General features: G+C 37.9%; 1 protein-coding gene across 1 annotated transcript; it reads right to left on the minus strand.

Moving 5' to 3' along the window:
- Positions 1 to 8,274: 8,274 nt before the first annotated feature.
- Positions 8,275 to 11,619, minus strand: olfm4.2 (olfactomedin 4, tandem duplicate 2). Its single transcript, XM_059519729.1, has 5 exons — positions 11,566 to 11,619; positions 11,290 to 11,457; positions 10,439 to 10,651; positions 10,218 to 10,362; positions 8,275 to 9,157 (listed from the first exon to the last, which is right to left on the minus strand). Exons 1-5 carry the CDS (start codon positions 11,617 to 11,619, stop codon positions 8,352 to 8,354), a joined length of 1,386 nt encoding a protein of 461 aa, XP_059375712.1. The 3' UTR covers positions 8,275 to 8,351.
- Between the last annotated feature and the right edge of the window lie 13,646 nt (positions 11,620 to 25,265).

The following is a 25,265-nucleotide window of genomic DNA, read 5'->3' on the forward strand; positions in this document are numbered from 1 at the left end:
AAACGTTTCCTATTGGCGGAGCATGATATCACCCGCTGACATCACCACGACACTTCCCACTCAGGATGCGGTAATTAACTCTTAGTTATACAGAAGATAAATGCTGTAAATATTAAACCTTTGTGTAGGGCAACAGAACTTCAAAATATCAGCTACATGAAATGACAAAATAGAGCACGTATGTGGAACGAACAAAAAAAAAATTATCACAACATAACTGTGACTGCATGAACCAGTCTGACATACAAGAAGAGCTTCAAGCTTTTTCTGGTAAAATCTGCCTTTAATCATCTCTTGTCTGAATATTTCAGTCTGCTTTATTGTTTTGTTGTGCTTTATTCTCAAATTTGATGATATTGTCTGGAGGACAAAATTGACTGAAGAATATGGTAAATATCCTAGTTTCCTTTTAGACCAACATAGAAAACATAAAAATAAATAACCTTCTGTGCAAGTAAGCTGGGTACAAAGAGAGTGCTTGTTCCTCATACGTTGCTTTGATGCTATTACCTTGTTTGTGAGTCAGCTTTTTAATGCAAAATGCTGTTCACTTTTAACATGAAGAATTTCAATATTCCTGTACGTTCATGATTCATTGCATATCATACATGGAGTTCATAGATTTGTATATTTTTTGTATATTTTTTGTATATTTGTATATTTTTCACTATTCTGTTGGTTGGAAAAGTCTCTTTTTCCCTGTAATTATTTATATATATATATATATATTTAGATTTTAGATTTTCCAAAGACATTAAGACTATTTTTTTGTGAATTAAAAGCAAGCAGTAATGTAACTGATATTAAAACAACATTATAGAAGCTTAAATTTATTGAAAAAAAATAAAGTTTAATTAAATAAGCAGTTAACTCAAGCAAGAACATTTCACGGTCTCAGTATTGGCAGTTAAGATGTTCTAAAAAAATGGCATGTTATTTCAAAATACTACACAAACACCACAGGCTTATACATAGTCATTAACGAGTGATTTTTACCTCTATATTGATATTTTTTCTGCTCCTCTTCTTTGTGTCGCTACCTGATTTGTGCCCCTGATTTTTTTTTTCATTCATTCATTTTATTTTATTTTTTAGAAATGATACTTTAAGAGCACATAAATGGCAAAACTATTTTAAATGCATGCCCCATGCATTATTCATGTTTTATTATGAATTTATGTATCATAGATGGTCATGATGCAGAAAGTGTTTAAATTAGCAACATGACATATTGTAAAAAAGATTTTTTGTTGATGTGAAAAAAGAAAAAGAAAAAAACTTTCCTGCCACACCCCCCAGTCATTTTGCGCCCTAGGCAACTGCCTATGTCACCTATGCCAAGGGCCGGCCCTGCTCTCGTTAATTACTCTACGTACGTGAATCAGTGGGGTGAGCTAAACAGGTAGTTAATTGTTATGCTTACACGCAGGGCCGTCGCTAGTGGGTTGAAAGGTGGTGACGATTATAGGGGCCAATGGCTGAGGGGGGCCCCCAGCGATCTCAACCGACTAGCTGAGGCCAGCCTAAAAAGACGCAGTTGATGGGCCACTGCTCTGCGTCATCAAAAAGCTTATAATGTTCACATGTTTTAAGCATTGCCAATTTAAGCATTCAAAAGAGTTTAAAGCATACAATACAAGACTAAGTGCTCGCGTGCCGTGTTCGGTGCGCAATCAGAGAGCCACGTCTCATGAACAGCAACACCAAGCCCGAGCTCTCCTTCGCATCCTCCTGCACCTGAACGAACAAATACAAATCGCTGTTTAAACATGCGAACAGAAAAAGATGTGGAAAAGCCCAATTCAGTACAGGCGTGCGGTGTTCTGTGCAAACAGGGCACATGCAGAGAGATGCGTCTGAAAGCCCTTGAATACTGAATTTGTCTCTTCTTGCTCTTGTACCGATAAATACATACAAAATGATGTCAAAATACCTGTCTTGTCTCGGTTATGTCTTAAGTGAAAGTAAACAGTGGAGAAAGAAATCAGATCTGTATCATTATAATGGATGCATTGTCTCTTAAAGTGACCGCGCCTAATTTTCATTTTAATGTTAATCCAAGAAAATTAAAGACAGAAAATCACTTACTGCTCTTGAATTACTTAGTAGTTTTAACAAGAATTAATCCACAGCCAGACCGAAAATTATTCAGAACAGCAAAATAAAGAGAACTGTGAAATATTATCCAGAAAAACTATTCATACTGTGGACTACCAGTTAAATTGATAAAACTATTAGGGACCAAAAATTATTCAGACACTTTGACCTGACTATGATTTGCTAACGTGTTTTTGTCTTTAATTGCTAATTAACCACAGACTGAACAAAATGAAACATTGCTTGGTAATTGGTAAACAAAGTATTGATATTTATGTAAATAGTGTCACACTAACAGTTGTCTGAAGTGTTTTTTTTTTATTGTAATCCATTACATATCTCTCTAACAAAGTTATCTGATATTATCAAGATGAATTTGTTCTGACACAGTTTAACTCTGAGTTATTGTTCTATTTTATTACCATGTTCTAATCTATAGCAAATAAACTGTGACAATGTAAGAAATGTTGAAGCTATCTGACTACATTTTGGTTTGACTGTATATTAGATTTTACAGTGAAGACTATGCAGTGCTATTTTACATTTTATTGTTCGGTTTCTGTACTTGGACACCTACAAACTTTAACAAGCTTAAACATTGTGAAAATAGCACAAATAAATAGAACAAACATACAAATTAAAAAAAATAAAACAGGGCCCACTGGTACAACCACTGGTGTCAAAAGCATTCACATTCATTACTCAAGTAGAAGTTGTTATGATCATCAGCTGGAGTGCCCATGAACTCTTATATAGGGCACTCCACTCAGGACTCTGGCATCTCCTATTTCCATTAACCACCAGATGTCACCATACAATCACTTGGACACTATCACCCTTCATTCTGTTGCACCACACCCGAACTACATTTAAGCAGCACAATCACTCTCAGTCAGTGTGTTTGTGTTTCGTGTCTTTGACCTTTGTATTTCGACTCTGATTCACTGCTGCCTGCCCCGATCTCTGCTCGTTACCATTTATGATTCTGGATATCCCTGACACACCTGATGCCATTCCTGATTTCTGCCTGTCTGTCTGACCATTCTGTTTAATAAATGCTGCAATTGGGTCCGAACACCTCTGACTCTCTTCATAACAGAAGTATAGATACTAGGGCTTAAAAAAAAAAAAAAACTTTTGTAGAAGTTGAAGTATAAACTCAAGCTTTTTGCTCAAGTAAAAAAAGTAAAAGTATAAAAGTAAAAGCAATGTAAGGAAAAAAAATATCCATTAAGAACAAAAACTTAGGCCATGCCACAGGGGCCTATTGTGCACTACCTCATCTCTTAAAAAAAAAAAAAAAAAAAAAACATTTTTCTAAAGGCCATAGGCCATAATGACTATAATGTTATATTAAAATGTTCCTGTTGAAAAATTTGGGATGCACTAGGCTACCTGTTTCAGCCGCATATATGCCCATTGAAAATGAACGCACTTTAGTACAATGCAAATACATTAAAGAACTAGAGATATGATGACTAGTTGCCTATAACTATTGTAATGGTGCAAAAAGACAAACTTCAGAGGCATGTCATCAATAACCTTTAATGGAATGTAAATGTACATCCAAGCTTATTTCCCAAGTTGTGCTTCCCTTACTCTAAGGCTCATAAATGTATTTCACAATCTGGGTCATTATTTAATACAAAACCACACGTAATGTTTCTACTGTATCTGTGTCAATCTCTGATATTTAGTTAAAATGAGTGCTGTCTGTCACTGTCTTTAATCAGTCCTGTGAATTACTGTATGCTCATTCTTTATAAAGTAGCAACAATGTCGTTTGTAAAGTACAGTATTATGCAAAAGTCTTAGGCACATTAATATTTTCACCCCAAAAAATGTTTTTAAACCAGTTATTTATATATTTTGCTGTAGTGTGTCAGAAGGAAATATCAGTTTGGCATTAATATTAATAATAATCTAGTGCGATTTTGAATGCACAAGCAGTCTGACAATGGCAAAATGAATGTTTGGAAATGTAATCTGATATTTTCTACTGACACACTTCAGCAAAATATATAAATAACTGGCCAAACACCATTCTTTTGGGTGAAAATACTAACGTGACTAAGACTTTTGCACAGTAGTCTATGTATAAAGTACATATGATTAAATTAAGTATATTTAAAGGTACAGGTTGTAGGACCTGCCACTAGACGGCGCACTACCTAAACAATAACAATCGTGTGGTTTGATGACGCTAAGAAGGAGCGTGGAATGATGGGATTTGTTGTCTTCTACCCAACCGCTGACGGCCATCAATCAGACGGAAAGATAAATCATGGATTTTACGGATGATGTAAAGTTTTATGAATGTTGTGTTTGATGTCATAATTACAAACGCGAGTTCAACGATTTGCACGAGAAGATTAACTTTACATACAAAGTCAATGCAAAGACGTGATCAGACTATGGATCAGACGCGATGCACCGCGTTTGGCGTGTATGCCCCATAATACTAATCTTGTTGATTGTTATAATAGCTTACGTTTTCTGTAAAGATACGAATCAAAACAACTCACCTTTATTGATATTGATCCTCGCTCTTTCTCTCCTTTTTTCCCAAACTCTTCTTGGGTCGGTTTAATTGGCAAGTACGCTTATGTTTACGGGAGCTGTCCTTGTCGACAGAACCAGCGGCAGATGGTAAACAGTAATTATGTTCCATAAATAAGTAACACAATCCACCATAAAACGTGAAAGAAGAAGTAAATAAGGAACTGATTGAAGCAAGCTAGTGATTTGCTGGACGCTAGACACTACTTCCGCATTTGTCCACGACACTGTTGTCATGTGGTTTCTATGTCAGTAAAGGCGGTAACAAAGGGGAACTAACGTCATTGACAGGCGACTGCACTGCCCCGTGTCACTGTTTAGAATGGAAATTTTCTCACGATTTACAAGTAGTTGAAAACATTAGAGATATTGTTAGTAATCAGCTGGACAAAATATATAACAATAGCCTAGTGGTTTTGGAATATTTTTCTTCAAATATCTTACAAATTGTACCTTTAAAAAAGTACAATTTAAGTATGCGTTTGTTCATATGTTAGTGTTAAGGGCTTGATTGTCGCTGGAGGAAACAGCTGTGGTGTGATGAGCGGTGACTAACGAAAACTTTACAGTAGATGGGAAACCGACTGCTCCCTCGTGACCTTTTGTAAACTGTATTTATGACAAAGAACTGCACCGATACGGATATTCGCTTGTTTCATTTGAAATTTAAGGGATTGACTCTGAGGCGATCGCGAATTTGTGTACAGTTTATGGAGCTAAAAGCTATAGCCCCGCTAAAAAAGCCTAGCGATGCCCATGCTTCTTGTGTACATTTCGGAGAACCAGGACAAACATTTCAATTGATCGCTCAGGCATTTAAGAGGAACCGAAATGAGGCACCGAAATCTGCGTCCTTATTCGTTTTGGTGCATACCGATTTATACCCAACCCTACTTTCAAGAAATATATTTTTTGATAAACGAACCCAACACTGGCTATGTCCTTGCAGGAGTGTGATGTGATTTGTGTCATGTGCAGGTGCAATGGATCACATACAAACCAATAGGGTGTCGAAATGGTAAATGTTTATACTTCCCATCCGACCACAATCAAATTCACTCCATCCGGATGGCGCGATTTATCTGGATAGGGTTTTTTTTTTTTTTTTGAATGATGACAAGCCGGAATGAAAACAAGCCAAAATGAAATAGCAGTAACAAACCTATTTTTAAAATGTAAGGAGTAGAAAGTACAAATACTTGCGTGAAAATGTAAGGAGACGAAGTAAAAAGTCGGCTGAAAAATAATTACTCAAGTAAAGTATAGATACCCAAAATTTCTACTTAAGTAAGGTAACAAAGTTACTTGACACCTCTGGGTACAACCTACACTGGGGCCCGCTAACCCCTGCTACGGCCCTACTTACACGTCTGTTTGTTTTAATGTGTTTTTAAACAGAACTATTGATGTTGGATGCTCATACAGTACACATGGTCATACCCTTGATTTAGTGCTTTCTCATTGTTTGTTAGTATATGATTTTGCAATAGATGACCATGCTATCTCAGATCACAAGCTGATTACATTCAGAGTCCTGACAAATGTTAACATTACTTGACCTAATAGGACTGTTTGTTGGTCACGTATGATCACAACTGCTTGCAGTTTTCAGCTGTTTTTAAGGAGGCCTCCCAATCATCAGACTTAGTTTGTTATGAATGGAGTGATGCAGACTATCTAAATTATTTTAAAAATATCTCTGCTAATATTTTAAACTCTCTGGCTCCTAAAAATGCCAAGCAACACAAACCAATGGCTGAACCCTGGCTAAATGAGGAAGGGCCAAAAGAAAGTGAAAAAAAGATAAGCTTCAAGTTTCTTATGAAATACTAAGGGACAGTCTGATACAATAACAGAACATGGTGAAAACAGCAAAGTTTAAGTACCTTTCAGGTTTGATTGAAAATAACTTTTACAATTCAAGAGCACCTTTTTACACTATTAATGTGGCTATTAATCCTTTAGTTGGCTATGTGTGACAAATTTCTCCCTTTTTTGTGGACAAGATTGTAAGCTAGATTTTCCCTCTCCTTGTCAGGATCCATCTCTCCCTCCACTCTTTACCAGCACCTTGAGTCAGTTTGAGCCTGTAACTCTGCCTGCTCTACAAGATATTGCAAGACAGCTTAAACCCTCTGGATCTTCCTACGATATTCTTCCTCCTAGATTTTTTTAAACATATATTTGAGGTGATTTGGCCTACTGTTCTTAAGATTATAAACAGCTATGGCAATGGTTCCAGATGACATGAAGCACACAATTGTACATCCACTTCTTAAAAAGCCTAATTTATATCCGACAGTGCTGACTAATTTTAGGCCTTCTGTTTTCAGTTTTCTGTTTAATAACAATATTTTCGAAGTGTCCCAATCAGGTTTTAGGAAAAGCCATTCTGGTTAAAGTTCTGGATCATATTTTACTCACTCTTGATGCTGCCAGATCTCCTGTGTTAGTGCTAGGCACTAGAAGGCAGCATTTGATACAGCTGACCACTCGGTTTTGATTTCTTGTTTGGAGCACTATGTGGGCATTCAGGGTAAAGCGCTCAAATGTTTTTCAATCTTATTCTAAAAATAGAAGGTTCTCTATTGAAACCTCCAGCAAATAACTCCCACTGTTACTACAACATGAAACTGTTTTACTCCATTCAACTTTAGGCAATCACTGATAACCGGGGGAAATTTATTGACATCTTTGTGGGATATCCTGGGTATGTGCATGATGCGAGGGTGCTAAGGAACAGCCCTGTGTATTCTTGCAGTATAAGTGCATCCTTGGGGATGGTGGTTATCCTTGTCTGAGTGCACCCTTCTGCCTTATCATCCCATACAGAGAGCCTGTGCAGAACCCTGTGCTGTTTGCTCTACAGTAGCTCAGCAGATGCATGGTTAACACAATGAGTTTTCTGGAATCTAATGCTCACATTTGAAAACAAACGTGTCCTTCCTCGCAATGTATCCACTTTGGGGAAGTCATGGCCTAGTGGTTAGAGGGTTTAAGTCTCGGGCCGGAAATACCCTGACTGAGGTGCCCTTGGGCCAGGCACCCAACTAAAACAAAGCCCAGATAACAGCCAACATGGCTATAAAACAAAAGACCTGTGGTAGGTAGGGAAGACAGAACAGAACAGGGCTTAGCTGAACTGAAACAAAACGAGAATCCAGAACAATGGACCAGCACATGATAGAAAACACAAGGGGAATAGATAGGAGAACAAAGAAAGAAGGTAACGAGGGAAAGCAGGTGAGGCAAATATCCAATAATCAGGTAACAAGATGGGCAAGGTTAGACAATTGACAGGAGAGCACATGGCCCCAATAAACCGTGCTCACTCAAAGGCCATCTTGGGCACACCAGAACGTGGTCATGCAGCGGTTTGATACAGCTTGAGTTCCCTGATGGGTTACAGTTTTCTTTGTGGAACTCTGTGTTTGATAACCTCATAAAATATTAAACCTGAATTCAATATTATGTGTACAATTATTTTATGTCATCATGGTATTTTAAATTTTTTGGAAACATTTTGACTAAATTTTTTATTATTTAAAGTTTATATTCTTGATAAACCTGAACCACTATGATACATAAGATTATAAAATGCAAGAAATTCTGCTTGTGTATAATTTTATTGTAATATTTGCATTTCCACATGAAATGGATTACATTGTCAAGTCATTTTGAAAGCAGAAGTTCATCTAAGCAACCTTGAACTTGACATTGTAATAGACATAGTAACCGTTGTTGAACATGTAAAGCCTCTGATCGGTGGGGTTGTAGTCCAGATACATGTAAAAGTCCTGGAACTTCTCAAAGCGAATGCTAATGTAGCTTTCCTCATTTTTATTGGTGTCATAGGTGTAAAAGATCTCCTCTGTTTGAGTGTCTACTGACCTGGTCGCGTACAGGACTCCACAAATCATGAACGCGTTTGTGACAGACTGCTTGTAAATACTGGTCTGCCAAACCTTCTCTACTTCAAATAACTGTCCATTGATCTTCCCTAAAACCAGTTTACCCTTCGATCCCTCCGTGGCGTAGGTTACCCACAGGCCGGACTCATCGGCTGCAAAGTCCAGGTTCTGGTTGGCTGAGTAATGATATGAGAATTGGGCACTGGCCATAGGAATCACCTTATACTCAACTTTTACACTGGTCATGTTGAGCTTTCCCATAGCAAAAGGGCTTCTGAACTGATAGTACAGGGTGTTTTCCCACACGATGTAGTTGTTTCCAGTGCCTCGCCAATCATAATTATATTGGACATAAAGCTGATGTGTCTTATAGCCCTGTCTCGTGATCAGTTTGTAGTAGTCAGAGTACTGTGTGATTCTGCTGACCAGAGTGTCAGTAGAGCCGGAGTACCAGTACATGTTTTCAGAACCAGGCAGGGGCTTTGAGTCTTTGCCCCATCCTCCATACTTATAACCTGCACTCAGATCTGCATTCAGCTGGCTGACGACAGGCTTTCCCAATCTGAGAATACCTCCATGCTTACAAGACCCTAGGAGAAATAAGTGAAAACAGTGAATTCTAAAAATAAAGTTAAAAATAAAAGTTAATTTAAAATTTGTTTGTGCAATATTTTTATACCTTATAGAGGGCAATGGACGATTATGTTACATAAAATTGTTATATACACTACTATTGATATTCTAATAATATGTACAGCAGTAGACTTCTGAAAAGTCCCCTTTGAAGTTTTAGTTTTAGTTTTTTAGTTAAGTGTAATTTCACAAACTAACTGCATGTTTGTAAGAAACAAATCCTTCAAGACGTTTTAAATTTAATCCATTAAATCACATGAAGAAACATGAGTCATCTACTGTACCATAGATCTGGATCACCTGATGGTGAGGACATTTTCAGCAAATTTAATTTTTAGCTGAGCTATTCCTTTAAGTCCTGACCATACAAGCTTGCACTTCTAAATGCCACACCTATCTCAACATCCAATTAAAAATCCAATGCTTACAGAACAAGTCTTACCCTACTTTTTTTTCGATAGTTTGTTACACATAAAGGTACATTACAATACAAAAGAAAAAAAAAACTAGGCTACTTTCGTTTGTGTCCTTCTTGTATAAAGTAAGGAAGCATAAAATATACATATGTAGATACAGGCTACATGGAATACATAAAGTAAGGGCAATGCTTCCATATTTCACTAGAAAAATTCAGATTTCCAGGATTTCAGTAGTAATGGGAACTTGGAGTCAGTAACTAACAGACATTTCAGTATTAAAGTTACATAATCTGACTACACTCTTTTTTTTTTTAAGAAGAGTAATAAAAGCTATTTAGTCTCAGTCTATGACTTAAAAGCCTATGACCTGAATTATTTATTTAAAAGAGCCTGAGATAACAAACAGCCCCTATTCTAGAATATTTAAATGAATATTTCCAATAAATAAAATGGAGATCTGTTATTATTCGTATATGTGTGCAATACTTACAATTTTATTAAAATACATTTTCAGAATTATGTTTGTCTCTTTATACACAATGTAAACTTAAGTAAAAAATTTCCTCTTAACATTCACAGGAAATGAGTGTTAGTCTACCTATTTCTGCATTAGAGAAGTCATCCTTATCATCTTGGCATTTCTCCAGTTTCCGCTGAAGTTTGGCGAACTCGATGCGAATCACTTCTAAGTTGCTGCGGTCGTAGCTCTCCAGTTGGTCAACGATTAAACTCATATTGCGAATCTTTCAAAGAAAACAAATTAGACCCATGCAAATACTACAATGGCATGATGTTTTGTGTAAGTGAAGGAAGCTTCACCTCAATGTAGAGACTCTCGAAGGCCGGTGAAGATGAGTTCAGAGATTCTTTCAGTTGTGTGACCAGAGCCTCAAACTCTCTGAGCTCAATGCGGAGCAGCTCAAACTCCAGTTTGATGTACTTGTCCGGTCCACTCTCCAGACTCTCCACACGAGTTGTCAGGTTGGAGAGACTGCCGAGAAGAACTTCCAGCTGAACCTTCAAACTACTGATCTGAGCATGTGAAAAAGAAATGATAAGAATTACAGCAAATGAGAAAAAGGTGATAATATAGACCAGTGCTTCTCTACTGGTGGGTTGTGACAAAAAACATCTCAGACTGCCACAAATCTGAAAAATAAAAGTAACCATGTACTGTAATCATGTATTGCAACAGCAAAATACATAAATTTAATTGACTTCTAACAATGAGAAGGAGAATATGTCAAAGGTCATTTGTCCAATCACAAAATCATGTCGTTAAATCAGACAGATGAGCATGGACAGAATATGTGATGCACTCAAAACCATCAGCAACACAGGATCAGAAAACAAAAAAACAAAAAAACACGATGAGGATGAACATAGTCTGTGCAATTAAAAAACCTACAGGCATTTAGGCACCAAAAATATGAACAAGAATTGAATCACACTTCTGCTCATTACAAAAATATTAATTGTGCTAAAATAATAAAAAATAAAATAATACAAATCAGAAACTATATAGCCTACTATACTGAAAGGGATAAAAAAAAATCTGAATTATTAAAACTTTAACAAAAATTTTAATCCTTCATGGCTCAGGGATTCGAGTCAATATAAAATTGACATCCTGAGCAAAACTTAATCTGGACTGTATGAACATACTATACCTTGATGATCTGGAGCTTGATCTCTACAGACAGTTGATTTGAGGTGGTCTGCATCTGCTCCACACGGTCTGCTGGGAATGAAGTATCAGGCAGGAACACGTAACAAACACACTGTCCAAACTCCCCGATGGAGCCTTCCACACTGCCAGAGCCCCAGTCTTCTAGGGACTGGACAACAGGAAGAAAAACAGCATTATAGCTGAATTCTTTTTTACGCCTGAGACCATTCAGCATTGAATCAAAACGGATAGAAATGAGGGTCAGAAGGACTCTTACCAGCCAGGAGTGAGCAGGAGCCACAAGAAGCAGTACAAGCAGCAGGAGATCCATCTTTTCTAATTATGTTTCTCTTTCTCAGCTACAGCCTTATATACAACATGTTATCAGTACTAATCTGCAGCACATGTCTGTTTCTCATCTGTATTGTGGTTGAAATCCAACGAATGTATGATGATGTAGCTTATGCACACAGTTCATGTTTGCTTAAGACATTTTATTGGTGGACAACATGAGATGGTGAATTATTATAACACGCAAATTCACAATCGACCTGAGAGGGAACGTGGTTTACAAAACCTGTTAAAGGTATTACGTGAAGTATTTAAAAAAAAACTTGCCATGACTGAGTTGCTGGTGTGTTCTAGACTTCTATCCATCTGTCTGTCCATCCAGTCATCTGTCCATGCAAAAACTAATGCATTAAACTCTTTGGAGTGTTTCAACTGACAGTACACTCACCCACAAAACATTTTCAGTAAAAAAAAAATATAGCTGCAAGCAGCGATTACTGTGGTTCAGGCGCTTCAAGACCTTTATTACACGGATGCTGTTGGGGTCTAGGCCAACCCCAAATGTACGGCTGATACCGGAACATATCAGCGTTGGAGAATATGCTCTCTCTCTCTCTCTCTCTCTCTCTCTCTCTCTCTCATACACACACACACACACACACACACACACAAACAAATGGAATGGTTAAATAAATATATTAACCATATAAATCATGCTCTCTCTCACACACACAAACATGCACACACATTTTGTCGTGGATATAGATATTTGAAATAAATGACAGGTAACAAAATGCTTATTACAGGTCTCCATATATGATTTTCAGGTGTTGATGTGATCATAAATAGTTGTTTAGATATAGCAATTTTTATGATTTTTTTTCCTCTTATAGTGCCAACAAGTGGCTAAACTTTGCTATATATATATATATATATATATATATATATACAGGGTGCGATTTGCTGGGGGGGGATGTGTGGGATTTCCCCCTTTCTGGTCAATATATCCCTGCCTCTGCTTAATTATTTTTATCCCCGGTGGGGATAAATTTATACCCCCTCAAATTGACCAGTGCTACTACACTAATGGCGAGACAGATCACAAAACTTATCACGGATCTGTGGTTTGATTAAAGTCAATTTTATTTTAAAATGCGCTACTTTGGCTGATAAATATAAAATATAAAATAAAAGGCATTTATCTCAAAACAAGGTTAGTGCCCCATGAACCTTTGGCATTTATATGAGCATATACTATCGCTTAGTACAACCGTAGCTGGTTTTAAGTCTACCATGTATGGTTACGTTTAATGGCTTATATACTAACTGTCAATGCAGAAATTGCATTGAATTTTTACTTCCGGCACCAGCTATGGGCGGGACTGTGATGCTCTATAGCTGCCGTGCAGCCTCACCACTCTGCAGACTTGCTCAATGTCCTGCCTATAGGCGAACTAGGCAGCCGCCTAGGGCGGCAGCTCAGCAAGGGTGATAAGAGAGAGAGAGAAAGCAAGAGAAAGAGAGAGAAAGAGAGAGAAAGAGAGAGAAAGATTTGTTTATTTGTTTGTTTTACATTAGGTTACAATTATCGCACTTATATCAACAGCATTTTTCCCCACTCCATTAGTATAAATTAAACTGCATATTACGGTAATACCGTCAAAGAACTGATCTGAAAGCAGTGCTCTTCCAGCGAACGCTACTTTTTTTTCCCCAACACACAGTCCGTTACTGTCTGATGCTGAATACCAAAATAAAAACCCTCTAATACTCATATTACAAAATAAGAACAATAATATATGCTTGCTGCATCTCTACATTCGAAAAGCTATAAAAATAAAAGTTCTAGAATGCACAGACTGGTTCCACCTCAGACAGAAAGTACAGTGTCAGCTGCATGCTGCTGCATCTACTTTCAAAAATCTATACAAATAAAAGTTATAGATTGTACAGACCACTTTCACCTCAGATTGAGAGTACACCACAATGTGCACACTTGGAGTTTATAATTCGATGATGAATATCTTTTGATCTATGACAGATTATGGTAAACTCTTTTTAATAAGGAGAATTTCCTGAAAATAATGACATCCACTTATGAGCATGTTTCGAGAAGTTACGAATAAAAACTTGTAGCATTGGGCCTTTTTTTTCTTTGCTGTGCCATATGTGCCCCTGTGGCCCCGTCTGATTGAATGTGTTGTGCTTTATGAGGAATATATATCTATCGATCTGATTGACTGATTATGGAAAATTTTGGATTATTAATCGGAAGAATTTTCTAAAAAGAATGTGCAATTTTTCAAGATCTATGCACGTTTGGCAGGAGTGCAACCTCTGATTTATATATATATATATATATATATATATATATATATATATTATTAATAATTAATTTATATTTTATGATATATGATGTTTCATGAGGTTACGAACGAAATCGCCATTACAGATACCTTTGATGTTTTTTTTGTTTTTTTGACATAGCTCCTGTGTAGTTTAATGCGTGTTATAACTTCATGAGGAATATCTTTAGATAATGACGGATTATGGTGATTTTGGGCTCTTTTTAATCAGGAGAATCTAAATAATGGTGTTTATTTGTGTTTTATGAGCAAAAAAAATAAAGCCCAGAAATAATATTACTTACATTCATTAGAGCTGAGATATTCTAAGCTTTTAAATAATTTTTTGGTTATTTCATTCAGGGGTTACTTACTAATTTGATTATTTTTCATGCAGGAGGTGTTCTTCCACTTTCATTTTTATTTTATTTTTTTAAATTATTATTATTTTTTGCAGCCATCAAAATTAAAATATGTTTATATTTACAAAATATATTTAATCTTTTAAATTATTTTATTTGTACTTTTGTTAATTAAATAACAGTTAAGATTAAATATTTTATTGTAAAACATTTACAAAAACTCCAACCAATAATATATTTGTTATTAAATGATTAAACTTTCATCTGAAACATCACATGGTTTTCTTGTTGTGACTTTTACTCAAGTTTAAATATTTAATAACCATTTTTTTTAAAAATGTGTCTATTTTGTATTTTTTAAGTCATCAAAACAGTTGGATCATAATATGAAAGTATACTTTGATTTTTATTCTTAGTATTTTTTTCATTTATCTAGATTTCTCACAATCCAAAATTATGATTCAGTGAATTGTGATGGCTTTAAGACCTCTTCCAATAAAGCAGTGTCAATTTTTTATACTTTGCTTTATTCCATGAGCAAGCAGAGTACGAACAATGTTTAAGTAATGAAATCTGAAAACAGCAGAAGTCAACAAATTAAAATGGGGGAAAAAATACCAGAAAATAAATTGATAAATTACTAAAGTGACAAAGTGGCACTTCTCCGGGTGTGTGTTCACTGTGCACTTTGGATGGATTAAATGCAGATCACGGATTCTGAGTATGGGTCATACTTGGCTGTTATATCATCTCTCTTTTTTTCTTTTTTTTTTTTATAAATGAATCCATATATGATATGTTTTATAAATATTACTAGTCATGATAGTTTTTTGTAAAATTCAGTGAAATGAGCCATTGTACTTATCGGAAGCCAAAAATCATATCTTTGAGGGACATGGAAAAAAGTATTGGATTATAGGAAAGTCTTAGAATAACTTTTATGTTCCACAGAAGAAATAAAATCCTGCAGGTTTGGAAAGACATGAAAATGAGTAAATGATTACTCAGTTATTACTTGATTATGAAGTTCTTGATTTTGGTGAACTATCCTTTATGTAAAATACAAACACATCCCATATTCTCTTATTTAGAGGGTAAGTGTAATGCAGAGATGTACTTAATGAATAATTTTTTTTTTTTTTTTTTTTTGGCAGATGTCAGTTGAGGCGACATACTTATCACGCGTCAGTTGAGGCGACGTACCCTTCTCACACTTAAAAGTACACGACTGTCGACTTCGGCAGGTAATCCTGCCACATTCCACTCGCCATAGACCATGTTTATAATGAGAATAATGAATGAATAATGACGCACCATAAGTGAGCGCAGGAACGCACTGAAGACATCTACAGTGGATTCAATCATTTTCCTCCACAAAAACATATAGGCTTATCCTAATCTCTGTGAGTAAAGGATTTTCAAATGATAACTAAATATTTATTGAGTCTTAAATGCATAATGCGGACAGAGTATTTTACGATAATGTTGGCATTATTCTTTTATTAAATATCATCTGCTAGTGTGAAGCAAATCCAGTGGAGCCTTTATCTTAATTTTGTTATTGCCAAATACCCATCTTAATTTAAAATTTATCTTAATTTAATTTGTTAAAAATGACTCGTTTTTATTGGAGCTCTGGAGAACGCAGTTTCTCAAAGCTGAAACTGATTAAAAAATTATCTCCGAAGTACAAGTTAAACTCGAGGACGCAATCAAAGCGTTTGCCGCTGCGAAAGCCCGACGCGCACGCTTCTGAAATGTAGGCTATTAGTTGTGTGAATGTATGTTTGTGTGTATCAGTCAAGAAAAAATCGAAACCTCCAGTACTTAAGAGTTAAAAAGTTGTGTGCATATGTTTAGTTTTATTCTGTACACTATTTATTATAAAACAGAAATTATATGCAGCTGTTGCATTGTGTAGGCTACTTTTTTCACGCTGCAGTATGAAAAAAAAAAAAAAACCCTTCTGAAACCATGCGTACACGTTTTTCTTTTTTTAGTGTAATTTAAAAGATTTTTTTTAGTGTAATTTAAAAGATTTTTTTTTTAATTGTTTACAGGCATCTTAAGTATACCTAAGTGTGAATGTGAGGTGGGGGCGGCACGATCATGCTCTGCCCTAGAGCGGCATTTGAGCTTGCACCGGCCCTGGTTACAACTCACGACACTTGCGAGACGGTTGAAGCTGGTCCGCTGAGCAGTGGAGTTACTAACTTGACGACTTTGTCGCTAGATCTAGCGACTTTTTTCCAAAAAAGCGACTAGCAACAAATCTAGCGACTTTTTGGGCAATCATTATTCAGTCTCTGAGACTCTCTGGTGCTGCCGCACGAGCGCAAGGTCTCTATTTCCCAGCGCGAGCGCAGAGAGGAGCAGCACTTTCAGTTAAAAAAAGATATTCTGTTGCTTCTAACGCTATTTTACAAGCAAGTATAGCCGACATCAGTCACAGCACAACCACAGATTTTATCGTATGTGTATTTGATTTCATTAGTGCAGATTAATGTTTGAGAGCTGGTTATGTAGTCTTAATGGACTGCGTTTCAGTCATTATAATATTCATTCCGTTGTCTGACAACAGAAACATTCAAATATGCAACCCCTGTCAAAAAGTATGGAATCACCTCTCTCAGAAGATGTTCATTCAAATGTTTAATTGTGTAGAGCAAAAACCAAGCACATATATGCCACAAAACAATTTTCACTCAACAAAACAATATTCTGGCTGTATAAAACACTTAAAACAACAAAGAAAGATAACTATAGTCAATTACAACTGTTTTTACAGATCAAACAGAGGAAAAAAATATGGAATCACATAAATCTGAGGAAAATTATATGGAATCACCATGCACTTTGCATTTCTAAAACAAACACCTGTATCTGATTACAACTGCTAATTAGTCTGCAGTTAAAAACGAGTGCTTGCACACATTAGTGATGTGTTGAACCAAGATGATTGACATAAATCATGGCTCCAACACGAGAGATGTCAGTTGAAACAAAGGAGAGGATTATCAAACTTCTCAAAGAAGGTAAATCTTCACGGAATGTTGCAAAAGATGTTGGTTGTTCCCAGTCAGCTGTGTCTAAAATCTGGACCAAGTACAAATCAAATGGAAAGGTTGTAAAAGGGAAGCGTACTGGTAGACCAAGAAAGACATCAAAGCGCCAAGACAGAAAACTTAAAGCAATATGCATTGAAAACAGAAAATGCACAACAAAACAAATGAGGAACAAATGGGCAGAAAGTGGAGTCCATGTCTGTGACCGGACTGTAAGCAATCGCCTAAAAGAAATGGGATTTACATACAGAAAAGCCAAACGAAAACCATCATTAACATCTAAACAGAAAAAAACAAGGTTTCAGTGGGCTAAAGAAAGACAATCTTGGACTGTGGTTGACTGGATGAGAGTTATATTCAGTGATGAATCACGAATCTGCATTGGGCAGGGTGATGATGCTGGAACTTTGGTTTGGTGCCATTCCAATGAAATTTATAAAGACAACTGCCTGAAGAAAACATGCAAATTTCCACAATCATTAAGGATATGGGGTTGTATGTCAGGTAAAGGTATGGGAGAGGTGACAGTCATTACATCTTCTATAAATGCACAAGTTTATGTTGAGATTTTGGACACTTTTCTTATTCCATCAATTGAAAGGATGTTTGGTGATGGTAGCATCATTTTTCAGGATGATAATGCATCGTGCCATAGGGCAAAACCTGTGAAAACATTTCTACAGGAAAGACATATAATGTCAATGGCATGGCCTGCCAATAGTCCGGACCTCAATCCAATTGAAAATCTGTGGTGGAAATTAAAGAAAATGGTCCACGACAAGGCTCCAACCTGCAAAGCTGATCTGGCAACTGCAATAAGACAAAGCTTGAGACAGATTGATGAAGTATACTGTTTGTCATTAGTTAAATCCATGCCTCAGAGAAGCTGTTATAAAAGCCAGAGTGCAACAAAGTACTAGTAGTTTTTTTTATTTGGTGATTCCATATAATTTTCCTCAGATTTGTGTGATTCCATATTTTTTTCCTCTGTTTGATCTGTAAAAACAGTTGTAATTGACTATAGTTATCTTTCTTTGTTGTTTTTTTAAGTGTTTTATACAGCCAGAATATTGTTTTGTTGAGTGAAAATTGTTTTGTGGCATATATGTGCTTGGTTTTTGCTCTACACAATTAAACATTTGAATGAACATCTTCTGAGAGGGGTGATTCCATACTTTTTGCTAGGGGTTGTAGTAATAAAAACAGTTATATTGAGAATTAAATTAAATGGCTAAATTAAAATGCAGTATGTGAGCATAGGGAGGCAATACAATACGACGCACTTACGTCATAAATATGCTAATTAGCGCATGGCGTCATCTAGTTCATGTTCTCATGATTTACTTTTATGAATTAAAATGTTTCAAAACATCCCCCCCTCTGTTTTTTTCACAAATCGCACCCTGTATTTATTTATTTATTTATTTATATATATATAGATATATAATTATTATTTTTTTCATTAAAAAAAGCTAAAAAAAAAGTTGTTGATACATTTTATACATGGCAACAATCCGAGATACACGTTTTTTTTTCAGCTAGATGCAGAATATTATGGGAAAAAGCATTTTGATTGTGACCTGTATTGTTTTGGAGATATGAGCAAAAATGTAAAGTACTTATTATAGCACCACCTCTGATGGAGGTGTGTGTGCACCTGTGGTGGGGGAGATTAGGGACCATCCTGCCAAATTTGGTGTTACCAGTACTTACTGTTTTGACTAGCCAGACACTTTTAGGACAGAAGAAGAAGAAGAAGAAGAAGAAGATCAGTACGAAAACAGTAGGGTTCCAGCTCCTTTAGTGCATTATTTTTAAGAATTAAGGATATAAACATGCTCTCAGAAATATAACAGAGTTTAGGGTAGCATGGATTACAGTATTGAAGGGAGTGAAATTATTTGCTTATGAAATTAATTCCTTGTGAAGGCAATAAACTCAGGAACTCAAACTAAACAGATGCCATGCCGCACACAAAACCATAAAACAATAAAACAGATCTGGAGAAGAAATCTTCAAAGAGAGCAAACAACACCTATCTCCCCCTTCCTCCCTCTCCTCTCCCCTTCTGCCTCTGACTCTCACTCTTCTCCCCTAAAAGCAAGAATATCTATATGCCATGCTGTATCTTGTTAATATGTTGTTTTTTACACTTCATGTTTTGTATCATTTCAAAGGTCTCTATGCGATTGGTAAAATGGTCTCAATTTCACAGTAGTCACTTGTATTATGAGAAATATTGAAAATGTTTGTAGATTTATGTTCTGCTGAGGAAGGGCTGTGTTCCATTTTAGGGTCTGTAGCAATGCTTCCAAGCCAGGTGTGACCCTGGGGCCAAGGGAACCTAACAAGGTCTTTATGTTTTTACAACTAATTTGAAGATTTCTTTGTGTCCGGTCTGAGAATATAAGGGGAAGTGACAAAACATTACTTTGGGAATCTGTAGTCAGAAAACCCCCATGCAGTGTGTGAGAGTCTCTGGAGCTCTATTCCAGAACTCTCGCTGCTGTGTGCCTCTCTGCTGTCAGGTATTTTTATTTTATTTATTTATTTAACCTTTATTTAACCAGGAAGTCCCTTGAGATATAATCTCTTTTTCGAGGGAGACCTGGCCAAGACGGCACACCAGTTACAATTTAAATACAAATACAACATAGTCAAAACAACCAAACAAGCATCACATAAAAAGGAACAGGTCACATATGGCAGTTACATTTTTGAGTTATATGGCATTTTAACATGGTCTTGAATTCATTTAATGGGACTAAAACATTTAGATGTAACAAGTTTTGCAGATTATTCCAAGACCATGGTGCAAAGTAAGAGAAGGCTTTCCTCCCCAGCTCAGAAAAACCCTTGGAACCTGGTAAGAGAGCCACCTGGTGGAACGGAGATGAAAACTGCTGGAATTCTTCTTAAGAAGATTACTTAAATATGTCGGCAGTATACCTAACATGGCCTTGTATAGAAAAATATGAAAATGAAGTTGTCTACGTAGACTTAGTGACGGCCAACCAATCAGTTCATACAACGTACAATGATGAGTACGGGAACCAGAGTTAGTTATAAAGCGCAGAGCACTGTGATACACAGAATCTAAAAAGTGGAGAGTACTAGAGGCAGCATGCATGTAGACAACATCACCATAGTCCAAAACACTCAAAAAGGTAGCCTGCACAAGTTTTTTTCTATCTAACAGGTTAAAACAAGCCTTATTCCTAAAAAAAAACCCCAGTCTTTCAGTTTTTTTACAAGCTTTTCAACATGAACTTTAAAAGAAAGTTTGTTGTCCAGCCAAAAACCTAAATACTTATATGATGTAACATTTTCAATTAAGTCCCCATTTAGTGTGTTAATAGTTATATTATCTGGGGATTGGGAACGAGCCCTTGAAAACGTCATAAATTTGGTTTTCTTAGTATTTAGCACTAACTTAAGGCCATGTAGTGAGACTTGGAGCTCTTTAAAGGCTAATTGAAGGTAATTTATGGCTTGGCTCAATGAAGGGGCAACTGAATATATCACAGTATCATCTGCGTAAAGGTGCAGTTTAGCAGTTTGCACATCCTTTCCAATATTATTTATAAATATAGAAAATAAAATAGGGGCTAAAATCGAACCTTGAGGAACACCCTTGGAAATCTCTAAAAAGTCTGATTTAAGAGCATCTATAGAAACACATTGCGTTTGTTCTGTAAGATAATTTTTGAACCAATTAATAGCTGTGTTTCCTATTCCAATATTACGTAATCTATTTAGCAATAACTCATGGTCAACAGAGTCAAATGCCTTGGACAGATCCACAAATAAGGCAGCGCAATGTTGCTTTTTGTCCAAGGCATTTATAATGTCATTTAATAGCAACAAAGTTGCTGTAACAGTGCTGTGTCCAGCTCAAAAACCTGACTGTACATCAGTTAAAATGTCATGCTCTGCCAAATATTCTTTTATTTGACAGTTTACTTGAGCTTCCAAAATTTTTGCAAGAATAGAAAGTTTGGAAATTGGTCTATAATTATGAAGATCTGAAGGGTCGCCACCCTTTAGCAAAGGAAGCACGTAGGCTGCTTTCCATAATTTGGGAATTAAATTTGTCTGCAGACTACAATTAAAAATGTATGCTATAGGTTTAGCTATAATTTCAGCTGCAATCTTCAATAAGAAAGGTTCTAGGTTGTCTGGTCCTATTGATTTTTTTGAGTCAATAGCTTTAAGAGCAATACAGACATCCTCTTTTAAAATGGGTCTAAAAACAAAAGTTTCCGGTAGTGCTTCAGTGCTGGAGTCAGAGCAACGATAACTTGATTTAGACTCATTAGAAGTACAACCAGCTGATACAAAGTGATTATTAAAATGTCGAATTATGTCAATTTTGTTTTTAATTTCAACTGAGTTTACAAAAATCTGTTGTGGAAGACCTGAAAAAGGAATTGGAACCAGACAGAGACTTAATTTGCTTCCAGAATTTAGAGGGGTTATTAAGATTTTCAGAGAGATTTTTTAGATAGTAATCTGATTTTGCTTTTCTGGTCATGCTTGTGCATTTATTTCTTAAAGTTCTAAAAGCAGTCCAGTCAGCAGTAGAATTTGTGGCTTGAGCTTTAACCCATGCAACATTTCTTTCTTTGATCATAAAGCTTAACTCTTCAGTAAACCATGGGTTATTCCTCCCGCTAATCCTAAATTTCTTAACAGGAGCATGCTTATTACAAATAGCTGAAAAGACATTATGAAAATATTCCCAAGCATGTTCCACATCAGGTATCAGACAGACAGTCTCCAAATTACAGTTGTACAGATCTTGAATAAAAGCCTGTTCATTAAAACGTTTAAAACACCTTTTAAAAACATAACGAGATTTGTGTTTAGGTAATTTTGTGTCTCTTATACAAGCAATCGCACAGTGATCACTGACATCATTGCAAAAAACAGCAGTCGATGTGTATTTATATGGTATGTTTGTAAAAATGACATCCAACAGCGTTGATTTGCTATGATCTCTCGGGTTAATACGAGTTGGGGTGTCAATAAGTTGTGTGAGATTCAAAGAGACAAATAGGTCTTTAATATTCTCAGAGGCAGGGGAAAGCCAATCCCAATTTAGGTCACCCATTAGAATTACTTCAGAGTCATTAAAGTTGAGTAATACATCATGAAGAGAGAAAATAGTTTATTTTGTGGCGGAGGGTGGCCTGTAGCTGCCAACAACAGTGAGGTATGTATCCTTGTATAAATTTATCTGGCCAAACTTCAGAAGGAGTGAGTCTTGACCCCCAGCAGAGGGGAGATCAGAGGACTCGAGGCTTAGGATAACATGCTGATCACCACTTAGCATAAGCTTCTTCTGGCCGGAGGCCTCAGCCTCAGCGCACCATGGAGGAAACATGTAACCAGAGGGTTTCTGCCCACTGACTGGCCACCGAGAGGGGCGCGGTAGGCCACCATGGGCGCCACATAGACCTTCATGGTGGAGTGGGTCAACCCTGCGGAGAGCCTGCAGGAACTCCAGCACTGTACCATACGGGCAGTTAACTGGGTCGAGCTGGCGGTCTCCGCAGCAAGAAGTGAAAAGCTTCCACTTCAAGGCATACAGTTTCCTCATTGAGGGAGCTCTGGATTGGAGAACGGTCTTACAACCTTGGTTGAGAGACCGGTAGCTAAGAGTTGTGCCTCCTCAGAGACAGCACCTACAGCCTCTAAGCTCCATGCGGGGGCGCACCCTCCGCCTGCCAGAGGAGATCTCTCCTGACGGGAACTTCCCATGGAGTGCCGTCAAAAAGAGAAATAAGTCCCAGGAACCATACCCGGCCTGTCCAGTACTAACAGCAGCCGGACTCCGCCGTGGCGCACTCTCTCCAGAACTCCCGAGAGCAGAGCAATCGGGGGAAAAATGTACAGATGAACCCTCGGCCATGTCTGTACCATGGCGTCCAGCCCCAGTGGAGCTGGATGAGTCAAAGGAAGTCAGAGGGGACAGTGCAATGTGTCTCGAGTCGCAAACAGATCCACCCGAGTCTGGCCCAACTCTTCAACTCTGCTTCATCACCTTGGTGTGAAGCCGCCATTCCCCGGGCCTTGGCCCCTGCTTCAACAGGATGTCTGCTCCCATATTAAGATGCCCAGGAATGTGAACTGCTCTGAGCGAGAGGAATTCGTCCTGGGCCCACACAAGGATCTGGTACGCTATTTGTATAAATGGCGTGAGTGCAGACCTCCTTAGTGGTTGATGTAAGAGACCACCGCTGTGTTGTCGGTGCGCACCAACACATGGTGACCTCTTAGGTCTGGGAGAAAATAACGAAGTGCACGAAGCACGGCCAGCATCTCCAGGCAGTTGATGTGCCATGTCGATCCGAGCAGGTGACATACGTGCCTGCATCGTAGTCGAATCCCACACCATGCCAAGATAAGTGGTTCTCTGAACTGGAGAAAGCACACTTTTCTTGGCGTTAAGTCTTAACCCCAGCTCTTTCATGTGAGCGAGAACGACATCTCGGTGCAGAACCGTCATCTGCTCAGATTGAGCTGATATCAACCAATCGTCAATGTGGTTGAGTCGTGAAAGTGTGGGGTGAGAGTGCAAGGCCAGAGGAAGATCAGTATTGGTAGGCTTTTGCCCCCAAAAGCAAACCTCAGGAACTTCCGATGAAGAAGGATGGAGATAAGTGCATCTTTTGATAGATCGTGACACACCAGTCCTTGGACTTGGCCTGTGCAGGCGTGCTAAACTTCAGTCCCCTGACTGAGAGGTTCAAAAAGCACAGATCTAGAAAAGGACACAACACCTCATCCTTCCTTGGAACAGTGAAGTACCGGCTGTAGGACCGGACTCTGCAACCCAAGGAGGGACCACATCGATGGTCTCCGTCCTCAGAGAGAGTCTACTTCTCTCGTAGCTGAAGTCTCCTAAAAACGACGTGCCTCAGACCCACGTCGTCTGCTAGGAAGACTAGACCAGAGCCTGCTCGGGGCAGGACCCCGTGAAGTACACTTGGCAGGGGCTCCCACACTGCCATGTGACCTCCTAAGGGAACCAGTCTCGCGAGACTGGCCTCTGGTGTGCCTAGAGTCACTAGCTCGGTGTCCTGAAGCGGCGGACCAGCAGGGGACGACCATACTAGCTGCTCTAGATACCTCCGTAAAGGTAGCGAGCCTCTCAGCACTGCTACGTTTCCGGGCGGTAACTGAGAGAAGCGCTCGCTGGAGACCGCTGCGCCCTGGAACACCGGCAGGGTTGGCAGATCGATCTCCTGAGGGCACTAAGGAGAGACGGGCACCGTGTAATGCGGTGTACACCACTCTTCCCCAGAGGGAGCTGGCCCTCAAAACGTCCTAGGCCTTACGCGTCAGGACGTTATGATGAAGGCTATCCAGCGAAAACAACGGTCCGTAGAACTGCTTTACACTAGAAGCCTTCGGCCTGGGAGCGCCACTCTGACTCTAGCGCCACTCTAGCGTCTGCGGAGTACAAAAGTGACACCCCCGGCACAAGGGGCTGGAACATGGTTGGGACTGCTCCGCCCAGCAACCCCTGACCGCCTCAACCTCCTCAGAGGAAGAGCGGTACACACGTGTTCTCACATAAGAAATTACATCCCTAGAGCCCCTGCACATCTAACTTCACATAGTCAGATAAATATTAATATATAGTAGTCAACAACCAGACGAGTCAACACTGTCTGGTGTAAAAAAAAAAAAAACTCACATAAAATGAAACAATGTAATACACGCGTTGCCTCGGCAGCGTGCATGTTCTATTTTTTGATTTATATATATATATACAACCCCTGGCAAAAAGTATGGAATCACCCCTCTCAGAAGATGTTCATTCAAATGTTTAATTGTGTAGAGCAAAAACCAAGCACATATATGCCACAAAACAATTTTCACTCAACAAAACAATATTCTGGCTGT

The sequence above is a fragment of the Carassius carassius genome, chromosome 31 (assembly GCF_963082965.1).
Source record: "Carassius carassius chromosome 31, fCarCar2.1, whole genome shotgun sequence".
In the NCBI taxonomy this organism is placed as follows: Eukaryota; Metazoa; Chordata; class Actinopteri; order Cypriniformes; family Cyprinidae; genus Carassius; species Carassius carassius.

Excerpts from the sequence above, each read along its gene's own strand:
- olfm4.2 (XM_059519729.1), bottom strand. The coding sequence starts at position 11,619 with ATGGATCTCCTGCTGCTTGTACTGCTTCTTGTGGCTCCTGCTCACTCC. Across the intron at positions 11,458-11,565 it reads CTCCTGCTCACTCCTGGCTG|TCCCTAGAAGACTGGGGCTC; the intron begins GTAAGAGTCCTT and ends CCTGTTGTCCAG. Across the intron at positions 10,363-10,438 it reads TCGAGAGTCTCTACATTGAG|ATTCGCAATATGAGTTTAAT; the intron begins GTGAAGCTTCCT and ends TTTCTTTGAAAG.